This window comes from Rhipicephalus microplus, chromosome 10 (assembly GCF_043290135.1).
Source record: "Rhipicephalus microplus isolate Deutch F79 chromosome 10, USDA_Rmic, whole genome shotgun sequence".
NCBI classification, from domain to species: Eukaryota; Metazoa; Arthropoda; class Arachnida; order Ixodida; family Ixodidae; genus Rhipicephalus; species Rhipicephalus microplus.
Genome location: NC_134709.1, coordinates 56304286 through 56328787, shown reverse-complemented (window position 1 = coordinate 56328787; position 24502 = coordinate 56304286). Strand labels below are relative to the sequence as shown.

Below are 24502 nucleotides of genomic sequence, written 5' to 3'. Positions count from 1 at the left end.
CGGGCATTTGCGGCTGCAATAGGACGTTGTGTGTGTTTACGTGTGTGCGCTCGCTCGAGTGTTTGTTTTGTGCAGCATAAAAACAAAAAGCAACATGTTTTTATGGTTTTGTTGACATACAGCGAAGAGCAATTATGTTTCAAGACGTCTCCAAACTCACTCGACGGCCGAAGTGAAGACTTCCTGGAGGGTCTCCCACGCTCTAGGCCTGAGGTAGTTATATATGCCAAATGCTAATATGGTCTTCCCATAAACGTCGCGGGCTTCTTGAAAGCGCTTCAATATCTGTAAATATGTATTAGAAGCAATAAGGTAAGATACACTTGAGTGAGTTCTTGGAACATTGCGAGAAATCGCACCATTATTGCGTACAATGATTCCTTCTTAGTTACTCCTTCAATTTAAATTAGTGAGGCTGTCGAGGAGTTGATTTTAACAAAATACTTCGCTGCTGAACAAAAGTCGCAGACGTCTGCAACGATGCACGGGAGTGGTTGGTTTGATCCCGGCTACTGCAGTTGAATTCAGATGGAGGTGAAACGGTAGAAGCCAGTGTAGTCGGATTTCATGGCACCCTGAAGAACTCCAGGTGGTTGAAATTTCTGGAATACTTTGCTGCATGGACCATAGGCGTGCACACAGGGGAAGGAAAGGAAGCCTTTCCCTATAGTGACTTTAAAGGAGAGTGTAAAGTCTTCCCGTACATTGACATTATAGGAATGGGGGCGCTGGGACAAACCTTCGCACCTTCCTTCATCAACCCACCAAGAAGGGAAACCCTGGCACGCTTGTGGTCGGGACCCGATAAACGTGATTTTAACACCTAATGGCTTCAAACCCTCCAAAGTTACTTCCAAATATCTGAAAGCAGAAGGTGAATCGGCACCAATTGAAAAACGGAAATAAGGAAGTTGTCAGGCAGACTAGAAGGTGTAAAGAACGTTGGCTGTGGTCACGTTGCATCTATTGTTTTCTATAATTTCCACGCAACAACTTATTCGATTCCATTTTTCAATAGACAAATTTGGTTTCACATACACGACGTGCAGCTTACAAAGCATTCTTTCGTTTTGTAGTGTCACAAAATGGACACATCCTCAGGGGCCCTAATTACATTTTTAAGCGCTAGTTGCCGTTCGTACTGAATCCTGATATCGCGATGGCGTGTGTCTCATGCTCGTAGAGCATATCGAGACATTTCTATGGCCGCTGCGCTGCCTGCCGTTGTTTGTAATGTACAAGTTGCCATATTGGATGTTTTGGTGCCTTACGTCATCACAACTGGCCATCAAGTCACTAGAATTGACACTGTTGCCTGATATCCCACTTTTGTCAACTACAGAAAGCACGCCATACAGAAATTTCTTTTTAATTCAAAATGAAATATGTTAGCATTCAGTGATTTTCACACTTGCTAGGAGAGCTATTCATACAGGACTTTTGTAATGACGGAGTAGACACAGATTCAAAAAATGTTGTCGGTATAGAACATACATTTTCCTTAAGTTAACTAGAGGGAACTTTGGCGTTGCTATCGTTCAGCCACCACGGGAATGATGGGCAGTACACGGACTTCCTTAGTCCTCGTGATTTCGGGTTTTGAACACACTCGCGGGGCTGTTTATTGCTGTGCTTTGTTTTTACTTCGAACGAAAGGAAGGATAACTGTGAACTTCGCGAGTGAATTTGAATTATTCAGCCTAAAAAGTGAAGGTGCTGAAGCGGAACTTATGAACCTTTGATGAACTTATTCTTGTGGCAAAGCGGATTCAGTCCACGCGGAGCCAAATGAAGCCGAAAGAACGAAGGCCAATCCGTGTACTGCACATCATTCCCATGCTGGCCAAAGCACCGTGTATTGCATGCCCCATAGACACTAGCGCCAGAGTTCACTCTCGTGAATCTATAGGAGACACTATGATGTAGGCTCATTTACATCTGCGGCTAGCACCTCTCTCGCGACCAAGCTAGTCGCAAAGCAACTGGTCCCGAATGGCCGCTTCGGTCGCCAAGTGGCTGCTTTGGAGCAGTTGCTGGCTGCTCGGCTTCAGAGTCCCACGAGTGTTGTGGAAGACGTCTGCAACAATCAGGTTCGCAGGAAAAGGACGCCAACCTATTTTACCGGGCAATGGCAATAAACCCAGGAGGGCAATACGTGTGACGACAGGTATGAGCCAAACGCAGGTCAGAACATCGCTCGCCTTGAGTCGCCTTATTTTAGGGCCGCTTGCAAATAGTCGAATGGCCGGCTGAAGTCGCATGTGTAAATTAGCCATAACTCTGAAGGACGACGTACGATAATGCACAAACCAGGAAGGCGGCCTTAGTGTTTCTAGTTATCGCGCTTACTGAGTCACTGATGTACTTACTGTAAGGAGGCGTCTCGCTTTATTGAAGAGATCCTTCAGCTTAGAAGACGTCTCGAGCACATTGAGTATACCGTAATGTCTGACGTTATGCGGATTAAGTTTATACAACTGCTCTCGCACTTCTGCTTGCAAGTCCACTTCATCAATGTACCTGCGAATCAATCGACCGATTCGAAGTCTGGGCATATCTCACGAGAACATCCACAAAAAAGACAGAACCTTGACACATGACCTTCGAAAACGATACGTATCTCTTGATATCGTGCTGTTCCGACTTCGAATAAATGCAACATTGCTTAAATCCCTACTAAACTCAATGAAATACCTTAACAGATTTACCTAGGTAGACTCGAAGGCGAAAGGTATACCTTTTTTTTTAATTCTAATTTGATATGTTGCTCTTACTGCGTCACCTCCTGAAAGCTTCTGCGCCTAAAAGCCTGACTACACGCACGCGCTCTAGCGCGTCAGTGCATGGCTTTCTGACGCAGCGCCGCGCCTTCTCTCCATATAAAAAGCGCGCATAGCTTCGCGTAGTCGCACGTCCTCTCTCTCTCTCTAAAGTGGAGGACGCGGCGCCACGTCGAGAAGCTACACGCTGCCGTGCTTTAACTCGTACGTGTGGCCAGGCCTTAACGCGGTGTAGCACCGCTTCCAGGCCCGCAGGACACTTTGCTGGTTTTGCGCGGGCTCCGTGAATGGCCCGCATTTGACCAAGCAAAAATGTCACGTGGTGACGTCCCGAGTTTCGGCCATCTTTGATGTCGCGCTGACGGCATTTTTCGATGTCAACGGGTGTTAAATTTTTTGCGTCATTTGTGTTGGCACTGCCTACGGGACCCTCCAATGCGAGACGACGGTGCATTTACATACCACCGCTTTCACTTCACAAAAAAAATTATTGCATGATTAAAATTTAGCCGGCGTAAGTTCTAAACCAACGACGTCCTATTGCCTCGAAACGGGATTAGCCGACCCCTTAAAATGGTTGTCCACCCTGAATACTCACTTCGTCCAGACGAAGCACACAAATTGGTCCCGTCGTGTGACTATACGTTGGAAAACTTATTCTTGTGTTGACAAGCTCAGACTCAAATAAAGCCGTGAGTCTGAATAGGAGTGAGTAAGATTTTGTTGAGATTGAGTCAGGCTCGTAGTTGGGAACTTTTTCGGGAGGGGTCCACTACATTGCGGTCCTGAGAAGTCCCTATGTTTACTTCTTAATTTGCAAAAAAAAAACCCGCTCCATCCGAACTTCGCAGGGGAGTGGGTGGGATCCTAGGGCATCCCTTTGCTACGGGCCTGGTTTGAGTGCGAGTGAGTCTGATTGAGGAAAATGTCTCGCGAGGAAGTACCAGCGAATCTAGTGAAGGGAAGTATCACCAAGTCTGAATTAGTGTGAGCCTTATGCGGAAAATACATTTCGCGAGAGTCTGAGTGAGCGCACCAACTGCTGACCTATGCATGTGACCAATTGAAAACAGGTTGCGAAGTCACATAAGGAATACTTGGCATCACGTAACAATAACAGGTGATGTGGCGGTTATAGTAGTGTAAACATACCTTGTACCCGCATTAATTTTACCTATACATATATAGGCTAAATTGGTTTAGCGAAATTTTCCATGTACGCTGTCAGGATGTCTCTGTGGTAACACCGAAGGGGTGGCTACGGTAAATTATAAAAACGACCTACATGTTGATGGCATAACATTGCTTTGTTTTCATTTTTCATATTTGAGGCACAATTTTTCATAAGCCTTTAATTTATGGCACTGCATTGAACAGCATTGCGAACGCACCAGTTACAGCACTGCTATAGTTTTTTTGTGTGTGTGCAGCTTTTTCATTGTATTTTTCAGCCTGAAAGGATAATGAAGTACAAAGTTCTATAAATCAACCTTCAGAGATTATGTATACCAAGAGCACTTCATGGTCGTTTATTGTCGTTAAATTCCCCAGAACGGGTGAAAATGAAAGTCACATTTCTACATCTCAATTTCGTGCGACCACTTCTACAAATGATTGGCAGCGTTAAGTCACGAAAGTCCAAGTTTTATGCGTTTTTGACCCCATTGCCTGAATGAACATTTCTGAAACTTGCCATATTTACTGTTTCTGGCTATTACGACGCAATGAGAATAACTTTCTTAGCTACGAACCAGCACGCAACGAGAAGCTGTCGAAGTCTGGCCATCTTGCACGTGATAAGCCTCACCTGGTTGCATATGACACTAAATGACAAACGGGCAAACTGCGGGCGTTGCGAAACCACTAAGCATGTGCAATTCAAATGCATTGCTTTGTACTAAACGTGTGCGGCACCTTGTACGGCTGGGTTTTCGAGTTGGAGCAGCATCAGTGTCGAAAACAAAATAACACCACGAATGTGCATTTAACACTCTTCGTCAGAAAGTACGTGACCCCTAGAGACGTCAGTGCCAAGCAGAAGCTCGTCGACAAACACAGTGAGCAACGTACCCAGCCTTTGCATGACATTTAAAATATTGTTTTCCGAGATACGAAAACCAAACTGCTAGCCAGCATAGTTTTCACTTATCCTTTTCGTCAAGCGCACACATAGCGCTCTGTCCGTGTGTACTTCTTAATTACTACGCGCTTTTTCTCTCGCGCTAAGTGTCTAAAACATGAAGTGAAATATCTAGTTGACGAGCCAGAAGCAGGGGATGGAAACTCCCTGCACCTCCCATGTATTCGATTTCGGCAGCGCCACTTATACTACTGGCGGTCACTAGGCATCCTAGAAATAAATCACGAACATAAAGCTTCTTTTATGACGTCTCTGGTGACGTGCCAAAATAGAGAGAAAAGACGAAAAATTGATAGGAGGAGGGTTTTCGCGGAAGCCCGTCTTTCCCAATTCACGTGCGAGCGGAATGCGTTCGTACCTCCTTTCAGGACCTCTGGCCGTTTGGGCAGTGCAGCCATTCGTAAAATTTTGTTAATCTTTTTTTTTTGTTCGTGTTTTCTGAAGAGGTGAAAGTTGAGCTAAATGATTTCAAAATATGACAAAACTTTATCGGCACAAATAAAACTAACAAATAAATTGAAAAAGAAACATACACGTATTGTGAATGTGTCAATCTATAAGGCAGCTTCAACACACAACTGACATACGGACAAAAACGAGCAAGCATTGAACCCGGTATATCGGAACCAATGCGAAAATTATCAACAACCGCTAGTATAGGACACGCCATGTTTTACACAATAACGTTTGTTATGAAGGCGCGGAAAGTTTTCTTGCAGAACTTGAGTACCAAACGAGACTGAAGTTCAAGCGCGGAGAGGCTTGAAGGGATCAGAAGTTCTTCGAGAAAAAACGTCGCTAGAAACAGTGTTTCGGCAAGTTGACTTCTCTTTGTCAGAGCAACTGTGTTACTTTGATGAAGTAAAGTTCACTTGTCAAAACGTTGGCTCCATCGACATTACTTGTATTAATTTTTAGTAGCATTTAGTTCATCATATATACATTTCACAAACTTTCAAACCGCGGCTACAAGAATTTTGTGTGCAGGAAGCAGCCTATATTTCCTTCACGTCATTTGAACTCCACGCCAAAAGTAAAGAGCCCTACCAACTCGAACTTCTTATATGCTCTTCTTATATATGCCCTTCTTATATCCTCTTCCTGACACGTGGAACATGCACACTGCCGTTGGGTCATGCCTCGTGTAGTGGTCAGTAATGGCGAGAGTGCTTATTGGTAGCAATTCCCATCTATGTTCAAACTGAGCCTTATTCGAATATTTTGCTAATGTTGTAACCGAGTATGATTCGTGTACTTTTGCCCATGTGTTGACTAAGCGTAATCAGGAACCCTTACGTAAGTCGCCCGACATCGGTGCTTCGAAAACCATCTCACCGCACGTCGAATCCTACGCCACCGACAGTTTTGCGGAATGCCTTGACGGCGGCCTTGAACATGTTCCAGCTTAGGGAAATCTTGACGGGTGTGAGCACGCTTTCGATAACCATTAGGTTGGTGTAGTAGACGTGATGACAGAGACCGTCCGTTGGCACCATCTGCTGGAAGACGGCGGTGTCGCTGACAGTGCAGATCAGCAGACTAACTCCGACTGCAAACGTAGGCGACAAACAATGGGTGACGACGACTGAAACAACAGCAAAAAGAAAACAAAATGGCGAAACCAGCACTAGTAGCGCCAGGCTTCAAACCAATGAACACACTGTGGTATTGGGCTATTCGAGGTTTCATGAATGAAAAACTGGTCTATGGCTACTGCGCAAAACGAAAGAGGAGAAACGAAACGAAGTGGACAATACAAGCCCAATACACAATACAGACTTGTATTCCGGACTTGTAGTATGAGGTACGAGCTTGCGCTTGCATTGTCCACTTTTTTTCGCGTATTCTCTCTAACGTCGTATTTCGCAGTAACTATAGCGCACTTTGTTAATCATCTTCAAACCAGTTTTCTACTCGTCCCTCTAAAATGGGAGTGAAAGCTCGTTGCTTCTCAACTTTGGCACGAGTTCCAGTTATAATTTGGTTTACGTTAAAAAAACTCCTCGCAGTCACATTTTGAAAACAAAAATGTAACGTGTCATCACGCTACATTTGGCTTTTCAATGAAAATATAATGTAGAATCAACCTCAGACGAATTGAAGAAACCAAATTAAAGCTGTCATCTAGCTACATATTATACGAGTTTGACATGTTTTCAGCTTGTTATGTGTAAATCAAAGGAATAGAAATAAATACTGCTACAAAAATGTCTTAGACATCACTAGTCATAGCAAAAAGACAAGATATAGCTTTTGCTTTCGTGTATGTGTATTACGAGTCCAACATAAGTCGCACTTTTCGAGTCAGTAGCCAGTCCGTACACCGTGCTTCAGTTATTCAAATAGGTATGTGCACAGGTTCACTAATATAACTAAATTTCTTTGGAAAGAAGCTGCATCAATAGGAACAACACTTAGGCGTTTGATGAGCGCACATGCCTTCAACATGAGTACATGAGTTCAAAGAGCTGTCCAGTGTACACATTTGCAACTTAATAAAAGGCCATGTTCGTAGTCAGTGAGCATATTTTGATATAATTCCTAATAAGGGACTTCGAGCTTTCAGGCTTAACAGCCTCTCCCTTTGCTCTTTAGGCTATCTTTAAGCAAGGCTCGGCTGGCAGGCTGAGAAAGGCCGCCCTGATCCGCTAATCATTCAGGTCTGACACCATCAGTGCGAAGGTGCTGTTCTTGATGTTTGCATACAATAAAGACATCTGTGAGATACAACCTATACGACCGACAAACTCAAAACGAAGCTGTTTGCCCTGCGCGTATTATTCGGGCTGTCGTTTTTAAAAAAATTGTGTTTTTCTCGCGTCATCATGGTCGCTGAAGCGGTGGGAGTCGGTCGGCTGAACAGCGTTCTTAGTGTATACGCTTCTTTTTTACTGACAAATGCGTCATTTTTTATTTCATTAGTGTGGTTTAACGTTCCAAAACGACCATACGATTATGAGAGATGCCGTAGTGGAGCACTCCAGACATTTCGACCACTCGTGGTTTTTTAACGTGCACCCAAATCTGAGCACACGGGCCTACAGCATTTCCGCCCCTATCGAAAACGCAGCCGCTGCAGCCCGGATTCAACCCTTGCGACCAGCGGGTCAGCAGCCGAGTACCTTAGCCACTAGACCACCGCAGAGGGGCAAACGCCTCATTTTAGTAAAGCTGTCAGAAGAAGCAGATCGAACCTGTTCCTGTTCCGTAATTTTTATAGTGAAAGTGTCCATGATGTGAAATTAGGATTCAACCGACGACGAAAAAAAAAGCGCCGAATGAACGGGGACACAAGAAGAAGACACGCCACGAAGCTCTTGTATAAAGTGTTGATGCGGTTTTGTGGGCGCGCACTAAACTTCGGATAAACAGTGCTATATAACGCGACAAAAAAGGAAGGGGCAGGACCAAGTCCTGACGAGACGGTGTTAAACGCGAAGCATTTCTTAGTGAGCTCCCACGACATTGAGGCTGTCTGTCTATCTATCTATCTATCTATCTATCTATCTATCTATCTATCTATCTATCTATCTATCTATCTATCTATCTATCTATCTATCTATCTATCTATCTATCTATCTATCTATCTATCTATCTATCTATCTATCTATCTATCTATCTGTCTATCTCTCTGTCTATCTATCTATCTATCTATCAATCTATCTATCTATCTATCTTTCTATCTATCTATCTATCTATCTATCTATCTATCTATCTATCTATCTATCTATCTATCTATCTGGCCGCCTACGAGTTTAACGTCTTCTGGAGGTTTAAAAAATGGCATCAATACCGCTATTGATATTGCAGAACATGACTGTATGGCGAGCATAAGTGACCAGTCATAACATGAAAATTATGACATATATGCCATAATATACATTTCATGGTCTTGCTGGTCTTGCGGTGGTTTCGTCCACATGACATGTTGGAAAACTGGTATAGTATGACATGACTGCATGGCGAACATAAGTGATGGACCCTCACGGGGAAATTATCACATGCATGTCATGTAAATCATGACTACACGCCACACTTCTGGTGTGATTGCGGTCGTATCGTTAACCACAGATATAGTAAAGTTGGTATTACGGAGCGTGAATGAATGAGAAAGGTATATCACTGGTGCAAACATGATACTCATGACATGGTTGTCATGTAAGAATATGACTACATGCCACGCTCATGGTGCACTCGCAGCCGTTTTGCTAGCTTCGAATGTACCAAGTTTTGTATTACGTGACTCAAACGGATGACGAAGGTAAATAACCAATCCAAACATAATAATCATGATATGCGTGTTATGTAAAACATGACTACTTGCTACGCTCAAAATGCGCTCATGGTCCTTTCGCTAGTTTCCCATATAGTAAGTTTGGTGTTACTTGACGTCAATAGATGACGAAGGCATATGGCTGATGCAAACATTATAATCATGACATGCGTGTCATGTAAGAACATGACATACCACACTCATAATGCGCTCGCGTCCGCTTCGCTAGCTCCACATATACGAAATTCGGTATTACATGACACGAATGAATGACGAAGGTAAATGAAACGTTCAAACATAATAATCATGACATGCGTGTCATGTAACACATGAACACATGCGATGCTGATAGCGCTCTTGCAGCCGTTTCGCTCGCTGCATATACACCAAATTTGGTATCACATCACGGGAATAGACGACAAAAAAAAATGGCACGTCAGAACATGCTACTCATAGTATGCGTTTCATATAAAACATGACTACATGCTACGCTCTTAGCGTGCTCGTGTCCGTTTTACTAGCTTCACATACACTAGATATGATATCACGTGACGGGAATAGACGACGAATGTAAATGGCAAGTTTTTAGGGGCGAAAAAGGGAAGTTTATTGTACACTTAACTTGTACGTACACAAACGAAACATCGAAAACAAGTAAAGACAGTGTATACATCTTACAAATGTGCACTAAAATCGAATTGATCACTGAGTATCCAATTGTTACATGGGAAAGAAAAATTAAAAAGAATCATGTTAATCACATTTAACAGGATAACACTTATGCATGCGTACTAGAGTGGGCGCATGGCTAGTACGGGACAACTGGAAACTTCAGCTGTCCCTCTCTTACTTTGAAGAAACGTGTGTGCCATCATCGAAGGAAGGCCTCTTCGCCGTGCGTTTCCAGCTGCTGATCTAGGTAATTCCACACAATGAGCCGAATTTTCTGTAGTGCGGGATAGGCGCCTCTATGTGCCTTGTGCCGTACTCCTGCTAAACAGCGTCGCCACCACACTACGTACAAGGTTACTGTAAAGACCAGTCTTGCAAACAGCCCACGTTCTGTTCCCATGCGCGCCGTGCGAAAGCCAAAGAGGCGTTGTACCATGTGCCAGACGCCCCTCGCCACCAAGCACTGAAATAGAGCATGTTGGGTCGTCTCTCTTTTGCCACAGTTTCGGCAGCGGTCATTTGGAATGACACCCCAATGTGCTAACCGGTCGGGCGTAGGCAATGCCCTCTATCTTCTCAACCAATCAAATTCGCGCACCTGATTAGGTACGCGATTGCAACGCCATTGTTTCCATTTTCTCGTGGAGGATGCTGCTTCTTCCTCTTTGCTCAGTGTGCTACTTGTCACCATTTCGCTTATTTCTTGTGATGAAACATCTTCCAGACTGCATGAACCTATTGAATCCACTGTTCGTTTTAAGCAACTGGTAGCTCTGTAAAACTTAAGCGTAATTTCTGTTCGTCGTCCGATGTACGGGTTGGCCGTGAAAGTACCTTTTAGTGTACTGCTCCAGTACATCATGAGCCTGTACTCGGAGTAGTTGCTGTCATAGAACAGCTTCTGTGTTGTTTTTGCAGCCAGTGCTCTCGTGAACGTTGCTATATCTGGGAGGCTCAAGCCTCCACGGTTTGTGGGAAGCTGTAAAAATTTCCTACGTACCTTTGCTGGTTTTCCTCCCCAGAGGAAGGTCCCCGCCATAGCGGCGAGGCGTCCTGCAACCCCGCGAAATAGCAGGGTGATGTGTGCTACGTAAAACGCAAAAGTGCATGCCTGTGTCTTAATGACTTTTGCTTTTGCCGTTAGTGACAGGTTAAAATGAGTGGCTGCTGCTAGGACATCGGTAGATCTCCTAAGCACGTCATCCCAGGTCTTTTTTGATACATCTTCTTCCTCAAAGTAAACGCCTAACACCTTAACAGCTTGAACGTATTCTAAGTCTCCTGGCAATAGTTTTCTGAAGCCTCCAAAGCGCAATGCCTTACATTTGGTGGTGTTTAAAAGAGCACCAGGCAGATAGGAATACTCAGCAAAAATGTCAAGAAATGTACTATAGCTAGACAAGTTACGAAAAAATACCGAAATGTCATCCGCGTGTGCGACAATTTTTAAGGTTTCCTTGCCTGGCATCGGGAAACCCACTATGCACTCGCAGTTTGCAACCTTTCTAATCCAATGCTCTAGAGACAAAATAAATAATACCGGAGACAACGGACAGCCTTGCCTCACCCCATTTTGAATTGCAAAGCTTCAGGTCACTTCATTGTTGAAATAAAGACAGCTTGAGAGGTCCTGATAAAGTATTTCTACCAGTCGCACATACTGCTCTGGGAGGCCAAATATGCGCAAAATAGCGAAAAGATACCCTTGTTCAACTCTATCAAACACTTTGGCCTGATCAAGAGAAATATGTACTCCTGAGATTTGTTTTTCTTTGGCATATGCAAAGAGGTATCTGATGATTGTAAAAGGTACGAAGACGGAATGTCCTGGTACTGCACATGACTGCAAGGGGGACACAATCTCTTCCAAGAAAGGCCGCAGACACCGTGATAGCAGCGTGGCTACTAACTTATGGTCTGTGTTTAGAAAGGTAATGGGCCTCCACGCTTTAGGATCTGACGGCTGCATACCCTCTTTCAGTAATAGAATCACCCTTCCTTCGCCGAAGGACTGTGGTTTATGGCCATCACGCAACAAAATATTCACGAGATCAGTGATCGCATCTCACAAGATATCAAAGAAACGCAGATAAAATCCCGTGAGTATTCCGTATGGGCCTGGTGACGTGGACATATTCATTGATTTTAGGGCGTACCACACTCCTTCTTTATCAGTTTATGCATATAATACTAAACAGTCTTACAAGCCTACTCTCAGCCTTTTGCAAACCGTCGCAAAAGGCTGAGAGTTTAGCAGTAAACTCGTCGTCCTGTGCGTCATGGTCTGCGGTAAACAGTTTTGCAAAATATTCTCGGAAAACTTTTTGAACTTCGTGTGGGTCATTAACAATGGTACCATCCTCTTTCAGTGCCTCATCGATGTAGCGGGGCTGACGTTGACGATCTCGGTTTATTTGGGCATATGTCAAGTTTTCAATTTCATCTGTCGATAAGTGAATTTCTCTTGCGAGCCTTGTAGCCTGAGACCTCTGCTTTAGAAGATTTTGATACTTAAGTTTTTGTGCTTCAAGGTATTCGAGCATAGCGAACGTAGTTGACCCACCTCTTTCAATTTTTTGAATGCGTCGGAGAATTTCATTCATCTTGGCGGTGAGGCGAGCGTGGCGCGCTTTTCCTGCCTGTTGAGCTATGAGGCGCAAACGAGATTTCAAGTGGTCCCATGTAGTTGGAGTTATGCAACCCACTTCTACCAGTGAGGCCGCCAGCTCAGTTTGAAGTACGGAAATGCTTTCATCGTCATGAAGAATAGTTGGGTCCATACTTCGTTGTTTGTGGATTTTCGTTGTTGTGCTCACGTTAAACGTGAAGAGTAACGGAGCATGATCCCTGGGTATCTGCTGGCTTGGCGCAAGCTGGACCACCTCACATGCTTGTAGGTTCGCTAAAAAGCCTTCGGGCACATCAACTCTATCAATTCGGCTTTGTTGAATGCCACAAGCACGGGTTGCGACGAATCCGACTCCATGTAGAGTTAACCACCCATCTGACAGCTTGAGATCTTGAACTAATTGCTGTAGTTCTCTGGCGTAATAATTGTTGGCGCCTTGGCCGGGATCCCTGACGTCTCGTGTAGTATCGAGCACGCAGTTCAAAATTCCGACAAGCACATATGATATCAGCTCGACCAAAAAAATTCTGACACCTTTATAGAACCAGTTCGTTTCTGACCTCGTTACGGCCGCATATACGTTGACAAATCTGACTCGTTTGCAGTTAAGTACCACATCTACTGTTATGATGCGGCCTTCGTTGTCAACTAGACAGTGAGCACCCCTCCTTAGCGTTGCGTTCATGAAAACAACTCCTGTGCCACGTGCACGCGCATCTGTGAGTGAGAAGAAGGCCTCTACATGAAACCTTCCCTGAAACTCTGCAACGTCAAGCTCAGTACGAAAGTTTGTCTCCTGCAAAAAGAGCATATCCACGCGATGCGCCCGCGCGAGGTCAAGTACTGCGTGCTGCTTCACCGGATTTCGAAAACCGCGAACATTGAACGACATAAAAGAAAGTGATGCCATTGTTGAAATAAAGGTGGGGAAGTTGCTTAAAGGAAAGAAAAGGAAAGAGAGTTGAGAGCCAAATGCCAAAAGTACATATCGTCGTCCCTCACAGTTGGTGACGTTTGCTGTGGTGGTGATCCCACGTGGGGTTTCCTAAATGTTCCCTGTTTAGCGGAGTCGCTGCCGCTGCTCCCACTGCATGGCTTGGATCGGCGTTGTGAACTCGAAGGACTCGATGCGTCTGCAGATCGTGCAGCTTTTGTAGAAACCTCGATGTCCGCCGGTTCGCTCCGCGTTGGTGGTCGGCTTCTTAGCTGCTTCATCGATGTCAAAGTCGTAGCGTTCGTGTTCTTCAAGGTTGTCGACATTCCAAGGTTAGCATTTGGTGTGCTGTCACTGGCGTCTGTCGCTATTGTGGCAGAGGAAATCAAGCCCAAACCTCATAAGCGCGAAAATGTCGCGTACGAGCGACGCGACGTAGATCGTCTTCGCGCGATCAGTCGCTAGCGCAGGCAAACCTCATTCACGCGACTGCTTCGGCGAGCGAATTTCACTGTTGCTGGCATGAGGCCGTCTACTCGCACCAAGAAAACCACGTAGCGAGGGGTATGCATTTTAAAAATAAGATATATTGTTGTGTAATGAAACGGAAAGTGTTTATTATTGCCTTGCAGCACTTTTTTATATGTACATGCGTAATAAACATTGCGCTATTTCTTGTTGCGCATACGTGACTCGAGCAGGGTCACGTGCACCTATGTAGTCTTTATTTTTTCCGGTTTTTCGCTATTGGCTGCTTGAGCCCAGCACTTCCGGGTGATGAGCGACGGTTTCCAAATCTGAAGAACCGAGCGATCGCGCGAAAACGAGCACGCGACACGTCGCGCGAACGCCCTGTTTCGTCGCTCATAGCGTCGCTCGTCGCTGTCGCGTGCATTTTCGCGCTTATGAGGTTTGGCCCTCAAAGCAGTGCTTTCTGCGACGCCTCTTGTAATGGGTATCTGTTCGTCCGGCGTTTGGCACTTCTCGAACGCCATTGATGTGCTACAGTTATGTCGAGTTTTGATGCTGCCTACTAGTGAAGAAAAATCACCGGGTGTTTCCGTGGAACTCCCATTTGGGTGTTCATGTTGCGTCTGAGCGGGCTGTTCATTTGAAGTTGCCCCGCCTGGCGTACTGGCCGGCTTGACGCGAGTAGCGTCTTCCGACTGCGCGTATACGAAATCATCGGACAGGCTCTCTTCTTCCTAGTGGTCTGGTGTCTTGACTAGTGTCGTTTTCTTTTGAGGACGCAGTACTTCATAGGCTCTAGATTGCGTGGCCACACTTCAGGAGCTTGAAGAGGATTCTTCAATTGTTGGGAAGTCTTGGGCACTCGATGATGGCGTCTTCTGAGCTGCGTCTGCGTACGATCTGCGCTTGAAACATTCTTTGGTCGGGTGATCACCTCCACACCTTCTGCAGGCTTCACTGCATTCTTCCACAGCCTGTCCGCACGCGCTGCACCTATGACTAAAAGTGTTTCACAGGCCACGGCCATGTGGCCTTCGTTGTGGCAACGCGCACAGACGCGACGCATGCCACGGCACTCCAACATAACGCGGTGTCCGTGAATTGAAATGAAGTTGGGCGCCGGCTTTGCAATTTCCATTTTCACCACTTGTGTACCGATAAATGTAGACTGACGTCGTTGCAGAGCAACACATGTTATACTACGCACTTTGCCGAAAGGCTGCAAGGCATAGACGACCGCGTCATCGGGTACGTACGGTGGCAACCAGTACACACTCACGAACACACTTGGTGGACACACGACATCCACTTGAACTTTTTTCTTTTGAAGGACAAAACCTTCATTCACCATGAGCTTGGTGGCTTGTTCCGCTGTCCTCGTTGCTACCAAAAACTTCAAAGCACCGAGGTGTTGCAGGAACAGCACCCCTTCGCTACCAATCGTCTCTTCGAGACACTTGATGATCTCATCGACGGAGACCGCGCCTTCAGGAACGGTAAACGTGAAACAATGTTCTTTTGCCGGGTTGCATGCATACTGGCCTCGATGCCATCTTCCCAGGGGCCCCAGGGGTAGGCGACTTCTCGGCCAAAGCCCCGGGGAACCTGAATGCGGGTAAGACGCCGAAGAGACGCCGAAGAGACGCCGCCGAAACACTGGACGCACGCGTCGGCGAGAGCCGCACACACACAATAAAACACGAACGCTGATAGCGAAGCTCTTTATAGCGGCACCCTTTCGTCCCTCGTGGCCGTTGTAGTAGTGTGTAACAAGTGCAACATTTTCACCTCCAAGGTGGTGCCGGTGGGAGATTTCTTCTGGGCGTTGTTGAACAATAAAAGATAGTGCTAAATGCACATGCCAATGGCTGCTAAGGGGCAATGAGAGATAGGAGAATTCGGCTTTTAGTTAACGCGCACGCTGCGAATTTTTTATTGTTCAACAACGCCCAGAAGACAAGGAAGGGTTACTACGTTATACTCGCTGGGCGTAACCTCCTAGGTTTCAAAAAGGTTTAGCGAGCGTTGGGCCGCAGTGAAGTGACGTCCCCGCAAACACGGACTGAACCCCGGTCCTTTCAAGGTGTTTTCGCTCGTTTCTTAAACCCACAAAAAAAAGGAAAAGAAAACCTTCGGTGTAACGAATGGGCATTCCGGAGTGGAGTACCTGAAAGGATTATTTCTACTTTTCTCGTGGGCTCCCGCGCGCAAACACGAGGACTGGACGGCGCCTTGTCGTCTACATACAGTGTGACAGTGTACGGTGGAGATAATCCGCGCACGTCCTTCAGACTTGTGGCATAGGGAGCAGCAGAGCACCTTTTGTTGGTTCGGAGAATGCGACCCTGCCGCAGCGCCTGTGCCGGGTCCAGCCTGACTTTCCGTCAGCCTTCGTGGCTCCAGAGCTCATTACTGCGTTCTGCGCGGATGGCCAACCGCGGCATTGAATGGCGAAGAAGCGGCGGCTACGGAGAATTTCGCGGGAAACACCGAGCTGCATGGAGACTTCGAGACTCGTTCTGGACATCGGCTCATTAAGTGCCAGAAACCGGGACAATTGGTTCGGCCGAAAACATTTTGGCACAACATTGCAAACTCCGGACGTTGGCCATTATAGACGACGCACTTTGTCGGAAGCATCGAGACCATTGTTCGCCCGTAATTAAAGTGTCTTCGGACGGCTGACCCATCACTCTCCCTGAGGCTTGAGTTTGTACATTGTTACTTGCTCGGCTTTGTATGGGAGAGGGTTTTCTACTGGTGCGGGCCGCGGGAGCGGCCGTCGAAGATGACACACACCGACTGACAGAGAAATGTGTCGCGTCAACAGTGGCAATTGGTTAGGTGCCACGAAGGGGCGGAGTCGGGTCCTACAAAAATGGACTACGAGACGATACGAGGAGGTCAGAGATACGATGCGAAGGGAGTCGGAGAGATATACGATGCGATGAGCTCGAGATGGTAGAGAGACAAGGACGGTACGATGAGGAATGAAAGTTAGGCATAGGAGGCGAGTGAATGGAGCGTTACGAACGAGGGCTAAGATGGAAATCACTGAGAGGCACGACGTAGACGACGATGATGAAGACGATGACGGATTGTACAGATCGGACCTCGACGCCAAGAACCAACCTTCGGCCCTAATTCGAGCAGCCAACTCCGAGGCCCCGACTACATGACATTCTGTGAGACAAAATTCACCTCCCTTACTTAAACGAGCTTAGCGGGAAAGGATGCGGCATATTGAGACATTGCGCGGTTTTCTTAATTAATGAGTTTATCATTTGTGTCGTCCTGTGTTTTTTATATACATGCCCTTTTATTGTTACAGTTACTTTTTTTATGTGCCTGCCCTGTGTCGAACGTCGCGAGTGTCTAAATCGTGTGTTATCATTTCGTATAGTGGTTGATGTACGCGTGTATACAATCTTTGCAGTTAGCAATAAATTAAATGAATCAGTAAACAGGAACAGGTCGTAGCGTCTCTTACTTCCCGGCCCCATCATGAATTCCTGTATGTGGGAAGAGATTGAGACACGTAGCCAAGAGGGAACCGGATAGAAAAAGGGTTGAGTGTTCTTCCCTCTCTTTGGAAATCAGTGGCGTAGCAGGGGACGTCTCAGTGGCAAGAATACACTGAACTAGTATATACCACGAACTCGAGGTGGAAATTAGACACGAAGCGCAAGCCGTAAGAAAGTGTGCGTGTGCCTCTCCTCGTTCAGTTCTTGGAATGTCCGCTGGATGGTGGTGCTTCGATATGAGGAATATATGATGAAAAGATGTGAGATGGTGGTTCTTGGAGTGTTGAATAGATGAACGAACGGACACACAGGCAGATGCATGGACGGACGCACGGATGGTTGCACGGACGGATGAACGCATGGAGGGACGCAGGAGCGGATGCATGGACGAAAGCAGGGACGGACGCACAGATGAACGTGCGGGCGCACGAACAGAGGCACGCACGGATGAGCGGATGGACGCACGGGCGGCCACACAGACGCACTCATGGATGGACGGAAGCAAGAACGAATGGATGGACGGATGCGTCGCCCCACTATCCATCATTCACTCCGTGAATATGCTGATATTTTTTTACACTATAGCGCTGTTCATTTGAAGTTCCTCTCTTGTGTCCCCGCTAATTGAGCGCTATTATTAGACCTCAACTCACTACACCAAGCCCTAATTTTAACAGGGCAGCAAACTTGACTGCTATATGAAACCAACAACACCTATAGCGGCTGTGTGCCCAGTATTCGCGCAACGAACGCCATTGCCCGCCACTGCTTTACTAAATATGCAGGAGAGAACACAGAAGCAAGAAATATTAGTTAGAATTTCCGGACAGACGCAACTAGTACCTGGGAAAGACTTAGAAACCGCTGTGATTAATTCAGTCGTAAACATCGGAGTAGCGGGCGTCGGCATCACTCATTAACCGTTTCTACGGAGCGCTGGGGCGCTGAGTTTTTAGCTCATTCCTCTGAACTTCACGAAGCTTATAGTCATTTCTACTTCAAATTCCATTCAGCATGTGAACACTATTTTCATCTTAAGCAAACTCTTTCAATCGCCGCTTTCATAATTTACTGTGGGGACGCATGCCAATGTCTTCATCCTCATCAGCCTGACAACGTGGACTGCAGGGCAATAGCCTCTCCCATGTTCCGCCAATCAACCCACTTTTGGGTTTTCTGCTGCCACGTCGTACCTGCGAACTTCCTCATCTAACCTGCCCACCCAAATTTTTGTCTCCGTCTCACGCTTCCAGTTGGAATCCAGTCAGTACATATACCCTTAATTAGTAGTGGTTTCGGGACATTCAACCCTGGATATTGTACATTGACGTCAGAATGAGCTTAATTTGGATTTTTGCATGGCCTAAGCAAGAGAGAGAAATAAAGATGAATCGTCATATAGTTTCTACCACCTGAGGTTCGTTAATGTTCATCCGGCCAACTAGATTTTTCGCCTGGCTCATGTCCACGACGGACGTAGCAGCGAGTGATGGAAAGGAAAATGGTAGGTGTAGAGACAGGAAAAGATCAGAGCAGGTCAGAAAATAAACGTGGGTTAAGGATACTAATGTTGAAATCAAGAAGAGTAAGCGGACATGCCAACGTCAGAGTGGCGCCACCGCGGTAGTTATGGCACTCGACTGGTAACCTGAAAGTCACGGGATCGAAGCCAAGCTGCGGTGGCTCACCTGTCGATGGAGGCGAAAATGATAGAGGCCCGCGTAGTTAGATTTAGGTGACTTTAGAGATACCCATATGGTAGACATTTTCCGAGGCATGCAATACCGCGTCTCATAGTCATATTGTGGTATTCCGATGTTGAACAGCAAGTATCGTAACGTCAAAGTGACCTTAATTCCGCGTTTTGCATTCCCTAATCATCACACGATTTCTTCCACGCGATGTTTTAGTGCTCGTCCAGCGTACTAGATTTCTTCCCCCCCCCCCCCCCCGTGTGAATTCGGCCCTTGTGTCTGGGAATATATTTACTTATCCTGGAGTACTGCCATGCACCAGCTCAGCTCTTAGAAGTTCCCAAACCAGCTCTAAAATTAATAAGAACAATCGCGGTATTTTCTTCCAGTGTTACACATCCTTGCGGCACCATTCGTGACGCCGGTTGTTTGCACACGTAACATCAGGATGAAATAAGCAAGGTAGGCGACAATCCGGAAAAGATATCTCCCGTATATGGACTGATCCATCGATATACGGGAGATATCTTTTCTGGATTGTCGGCTACCCTGCATCAGCATGTAGCGCGTAATGCTGACTGGATTATCCCTAAGTGCCGACAATCCACGTGCTTTTTTTAGCAAAGTAGGTGGGGGCGAGGAGGTGGTGTTTGCAAGAGGGGTAGTGAACGTAAGAATTATACTACTTTCTTGTCTTTGAATGCAATGTGGTTTAGGGGCTCCTTGACATCCTGTACATGCTCTATCCACACGGCCGCACCACACGTACCGGGACACCTGCCGCACGCAGGAGAAGGGTGAAAGATCGTCGCTGATTCTCGGCCCGTGCGGTGAAGCTGTGCTGATAAAGCGCGTAAAGGCTCTGAAGGGGCTCTGCAACATTTCAAAGATGATATTATTTCTCGGGGTACTTCGACGCTAAACTTGTATTTTGTCTGTCTGTCTTTCTGTCTGCACATCATTTGTCTGTTTGTCCACCGTAACGATACTCCAAACGGCATCAACGATACCCCAAACGCCCAACCCCATCCGCAGCACTCACCAATATTGCTCAAGTTTCAGCGTTCATACTTGTGCGATCGTCAATGAAAGCGCAAATATTTTGCATATCTGATCACCATTACGACACGTCAATATTTTGTACGTGTGTCTTGGCATACATGAATAATTTTAAAGGTGGTAGCGTTTATCACGCTGCGCTGACAAAGCAACGTGAGGCTCAAAAAGGCAAGTGTTTCGAACGCTGTGCTAAGACGGCACGGTGGTGGCACCTGCCCATCACTTTGCGTTCTACACCTTGTCGCCTCCAAGACAGGCGCACATGCCTTCCTTCGTTGTTGAAGACAACTGCCAGATAGCGCTCGTGTCTAACATGCCTCAATGCGCTCGTTCGCCTTCGCTTCACGGATCGAGACTCTCAACCACAGTGCCACTAGAATACAACTCATCAATTTTCTCGCGCAGAACGTAAAATAAACGTTTTGCTCACTCTCTCCAGACGCAAAACTATCGTCTTTCGACGACATTTGCAGTGAAACATGCAGATATGGTGCCAATTTTTTGTAGAAATCTTCCAATGGCTTTGTTGCGTGCGCTTCTTCAGTCGCAAAAAAGGCTAGTGCAAGAAGATTTAGAATCCGTGAAGTTCACGTGGAATTCTAAACAGATTAATCGCACGCGTCCAGAGCTTCCTATATTGTTTTGTGCCAGCATGCCAGCTGAAAGGTAGGCAGGGTTGGGCCGCAAAAGGGCGAGAACGGCATTATCTCGCCTCTAAAGGCGGCGACGGCGCAGGCGGACAACTACGGCGCCAGAACCGACCCTTGTTTGGATTTCATAACAGATTTCACTGTAAAAGCATTGAAGGACCACTTTAAGACGTTACGGCTAGTGATAGTGGCTAGTCATATCTGAATGTGACTATTGGAATGTCGCCTAATGTGCTAACAGCGAAAAATTTCTGCTCAGAGTTGCCCCGCCACGGTGGTCTACTGGCTAAGGTACTCGGCTGCTCACCCGCATGTTGCGGGATCAAATCCCGATTTTGGCGGCTGCATTTCCAATGGAGGCGGAAGTGTTGTAGGACCGTGTGCTCACATTTGGATGCACGTTAAAGAACCCCAGATGGTCGAAATCTCCGGAGCCTCCACTAAGGCGTATCTCATAATCATATGGTAGTTTTCGGACGTTAAACCCCGCATATCCAAACAATTATGGCCAGGCTTACATGGCTCTGCAGTCGTCGTCGTGCTCGTCGTCGTTGTGCTGGTCGTCGTCGTGCTGGTCGTCGTCGTGCTGGTCGTCGTTGGAGTTGTTGTTGGGGGCTGCGTGGTTGTCGGATGACGCGTAGACATCGTTGTCGTACTGGACGTAGATGTCATCGTTAGACTTGGCGTAGTCCTTGTAGTCGGACTAGGCGTAGGCGCTGCAGTCGGGCCTTGAGTGCGTGCTGTTGTCGATGGACTCGTCGGACGCCTTGTCGGACCTGGCGTGGCCCTTGTCGGCAGACTTGGCGTATACGTTCGTGTGCCAGGAACCGGTCCCACAGCTGTAGGGATGACTCGTGGTGCAGTGGTTCGTGGCGTGGGTCGAACGATAGGAGGCGATGCTCCTGTAACGGAAGAACGACCTTAGTACGATGGTAGAGAAACGCATTCGATAATCCCTTTGCGACATACGCAATATGATCAACTGCGATAACAATTCAAATGCTCCAAGAGAACGTGGCACCTACTACGACACTTGCTCGATCACTGTGCGTCCAAGTCGCCTGCGCAAAAACAGCTTCACCGGCTGCTACATTGTCACCCTGGCATGGACGGTGAGCTGCTTGAAGAGTTGGCTCGTCGTTACGTGAATCTCGCCCAGCCGAACGCGCTGCCAGAGCGCTTGCCCCCATACAGCAGCAAACCGAACTCCCGACTGGACGAAGATATTACGGAGTTCGAAATCTATGCCGCATGCAATGCTCAAATTTCGCACAACGTTGGCACCTGTTCTTGACGGCGTAAGGAACAAGTGCATCCGAAATCTCGACGTGAAATCGCTGGCTGCCGCTCACGCGATCCACTAACGAGTTCTGGTGCTCGGGCCACATACCACAAGAGTGGAGACATGCGAGGCTCGTATTTATCCCCGAATCAAGCAAGAAGATGGACATCACCAACCTACGCCCCATATCGCACACATCATGCATTGGCAAGCTAATAGAACGCGTTTTTCTGGCTCGATTACAGACCTACACTGAAGAAAATCACCTTCTCCCTCCCACGATGCTAGGCTTCCGCGCCCACCTGTCGACGCGAGACGCGCTGTGCAAATACACCACGACTTCCTTCGCACCCCACCGAAGGCTCGCACTCGCGCCGTGCTCGGTCTAGATCTTCATAAGGCATTTCACTCGGTGCGACACGAAGCCATTGCCTCAAACCTTACCGCCTTTGACCCGGGTGAACGTACGTATAACTACGTATGTGACTTCTTTTTGAACCGTACCGTTGGAATATCGTTAGCCAGTGGCTCCGCCTCTAAAAACCTCACACTCGCAGACAGAGGCGCCCATCAAGGAGCGGTTTTGTCTTCATTTCTATTAAACCTAGCTATGCTCACGCTGCCTTCTTCACTCGATGGGATCCCAGGCCTTCGTCATACCATCAATGCAGACAACGTCACGCTGTGGACCACTACGGGTTCAGACGTCCAGATATAGGAGACCCTCCAACGTGCGGCCGACGCCGTCGTTAGCCACGCGACGCAGGCGGACCTCACGTTCTCGGAGAGCAAGTCGGAGCCCTTGCTGCTTCGCCCTTCCGACCACCGTCGGTACAAGTACCCTCCCCAACCAGCCATCCACGTCTATGTCAACGGTGTAGCCGTACCGCAAGTTGACCACATCCACATTTTAGGCCTATTCGATCAATCAAATAAACAAAACACCATCGCACTGGAACGCCTCATTGTTGCCGTCACTCAAACAACCCGCCTAATTGGTCACGTGTCCTCTTGAAAGCAAGGCATGAAAGGGAAAGAGCTACTCCCGCTGATTCACGCCGTCGTCATATCTCGTCTCACGTACGCGCTACCATGTACACCTGCACCTACTGGGATGCGAGAAGGACAAACCGGACCGACTTATTCGGAAAGTGTAGAAGACGGCTCTTGGCCTCAATCGCACGACCTCTACGTCGCATCTCCTCAGCCTCCGCATTCCCAACACTGTCGACGAACTGATCGAAGCGCATTGCACAGCACAGATTCAGAGACTTCGCGGTAGCGAGACCAGCCGCTGGATTCTCGCGCGCATAGGACTTACCGCCTCGCCACCGAGCGATGACCCGGTCTCTATACCTCGGACTTTACGTCGACGTTTTTGCATCAAACTTCTGCCAAAAACATGCTTGCAGGACACTACGACGGTAGACGGTGAGCACGAGCCCAAGCCTTACACGACGACTACGCCTCGCGGCCCGATGTGACCTACGTGGACACTCTGCCCACTACCCCTCTCAACCAAGCGCGTACGCACTTGAGGGGGGTGCGAGTAGTTATTACGCTAACGCAATTTGACGAGTAGCCGGCTCCGTTCGTGCCCTCCACTCCGCCGAAGTCGACGAAGCGGCCACAGCTCTCGCGGTGTCCTTCGTGTTCACTGCGATCCTCAGCGACTCGAAAACCGCTATCTCCCATTTCGCTCGTCGTACCGTTGCTCGCGGTTCAGTCCTTTGCCTACCTCGAAGATGGGGATCCACCACCCATATCTCTCCTCTGGGTCCCGGCGCACGCGGAAACCCGGGGAACGAGAGGTCCACCGACAAGCTCGAGAATTCGTCAACCAAGTGGTGGGCCACGCCACCTACCCAGAGAACATCGGCGAGCCCCTTAATCCCTATCACCAAATTGCTCAGCACTATCGCCTCACGCGTCTAACAAAACCACCGCCATATCCTAAACTCACAAACCACAAGAAATCACGTGGTGCCGCCTTCAAACGAACTCGTTCCCGTGCCCGCGGGTAAACGCACACATTTACCCCGATCTGTTCAGTCCGCACTGCTTAAAATGTGGCTCCATCGCCTTCGTCTCTCATATACTATGGAACTGCATCGAGGAGCCACCCCCACCTGATCTCCTGACCACTCCCTCGTCCGAGGTGTAAGAAAGTGTACCCCCCGATACGAGCCTAGATGTACAGCTCTGGGCTATACAGCTAGCTGAGGAGGTGGCGGCCAGGCACAGCCTGACCACCATTCTTCTGTGAATTCTCTTTCACCGAAATAAAGTCGTTTCTCTGTATCTCCCCCTCTCTCTCCCTATCAAGTTAGAAAAATGAGCGTCTTATCCTTTGAGCCAATGCCCGCCTTTGCAGCAAGACTCTTGGCGCCAGAA

At 47.4% G+C, this 24502-nt stretch overlaps 1 protein-coding gene across 1 annotated transcript in view; it reads right to left on the bottom strand.

Annotated features, from left to right (window-relative positions):
- LOC142774254 (uncharacterized) overlaps window positions 1-23803 on the bottom strand; it is a 43485-nt gene extending 19682 nt beyond the window's left edge. Inside the window, exons 1-6 of the mRNA XM_075874643.1 lie at window positions 23675-23803; window positions 21345-21529; window positions 10866-10918; window positions 6256-6505; window positions 2370-2520; window positions 161-285 (exon numbers count right to left, since the gene is read on the bottom strand). Coding sequence (XP_075730758.1) covers window positions 161-285; window positions 2370-2520; window positions 6256-6505; window positions 10866-10918; window positions 21345-21529; window positions 23675-23803 — 893 coding nt within the window. The remainder of the gene's footprint in view (window positions 1-160; window positions 286-2369; window positions 2521-6255; window positions 6506-10865; window positions 10919-21344; window positions 21530-23674) is intronic.
- Window positions 23804-24502: the final 699 nt, after the last annotated feature.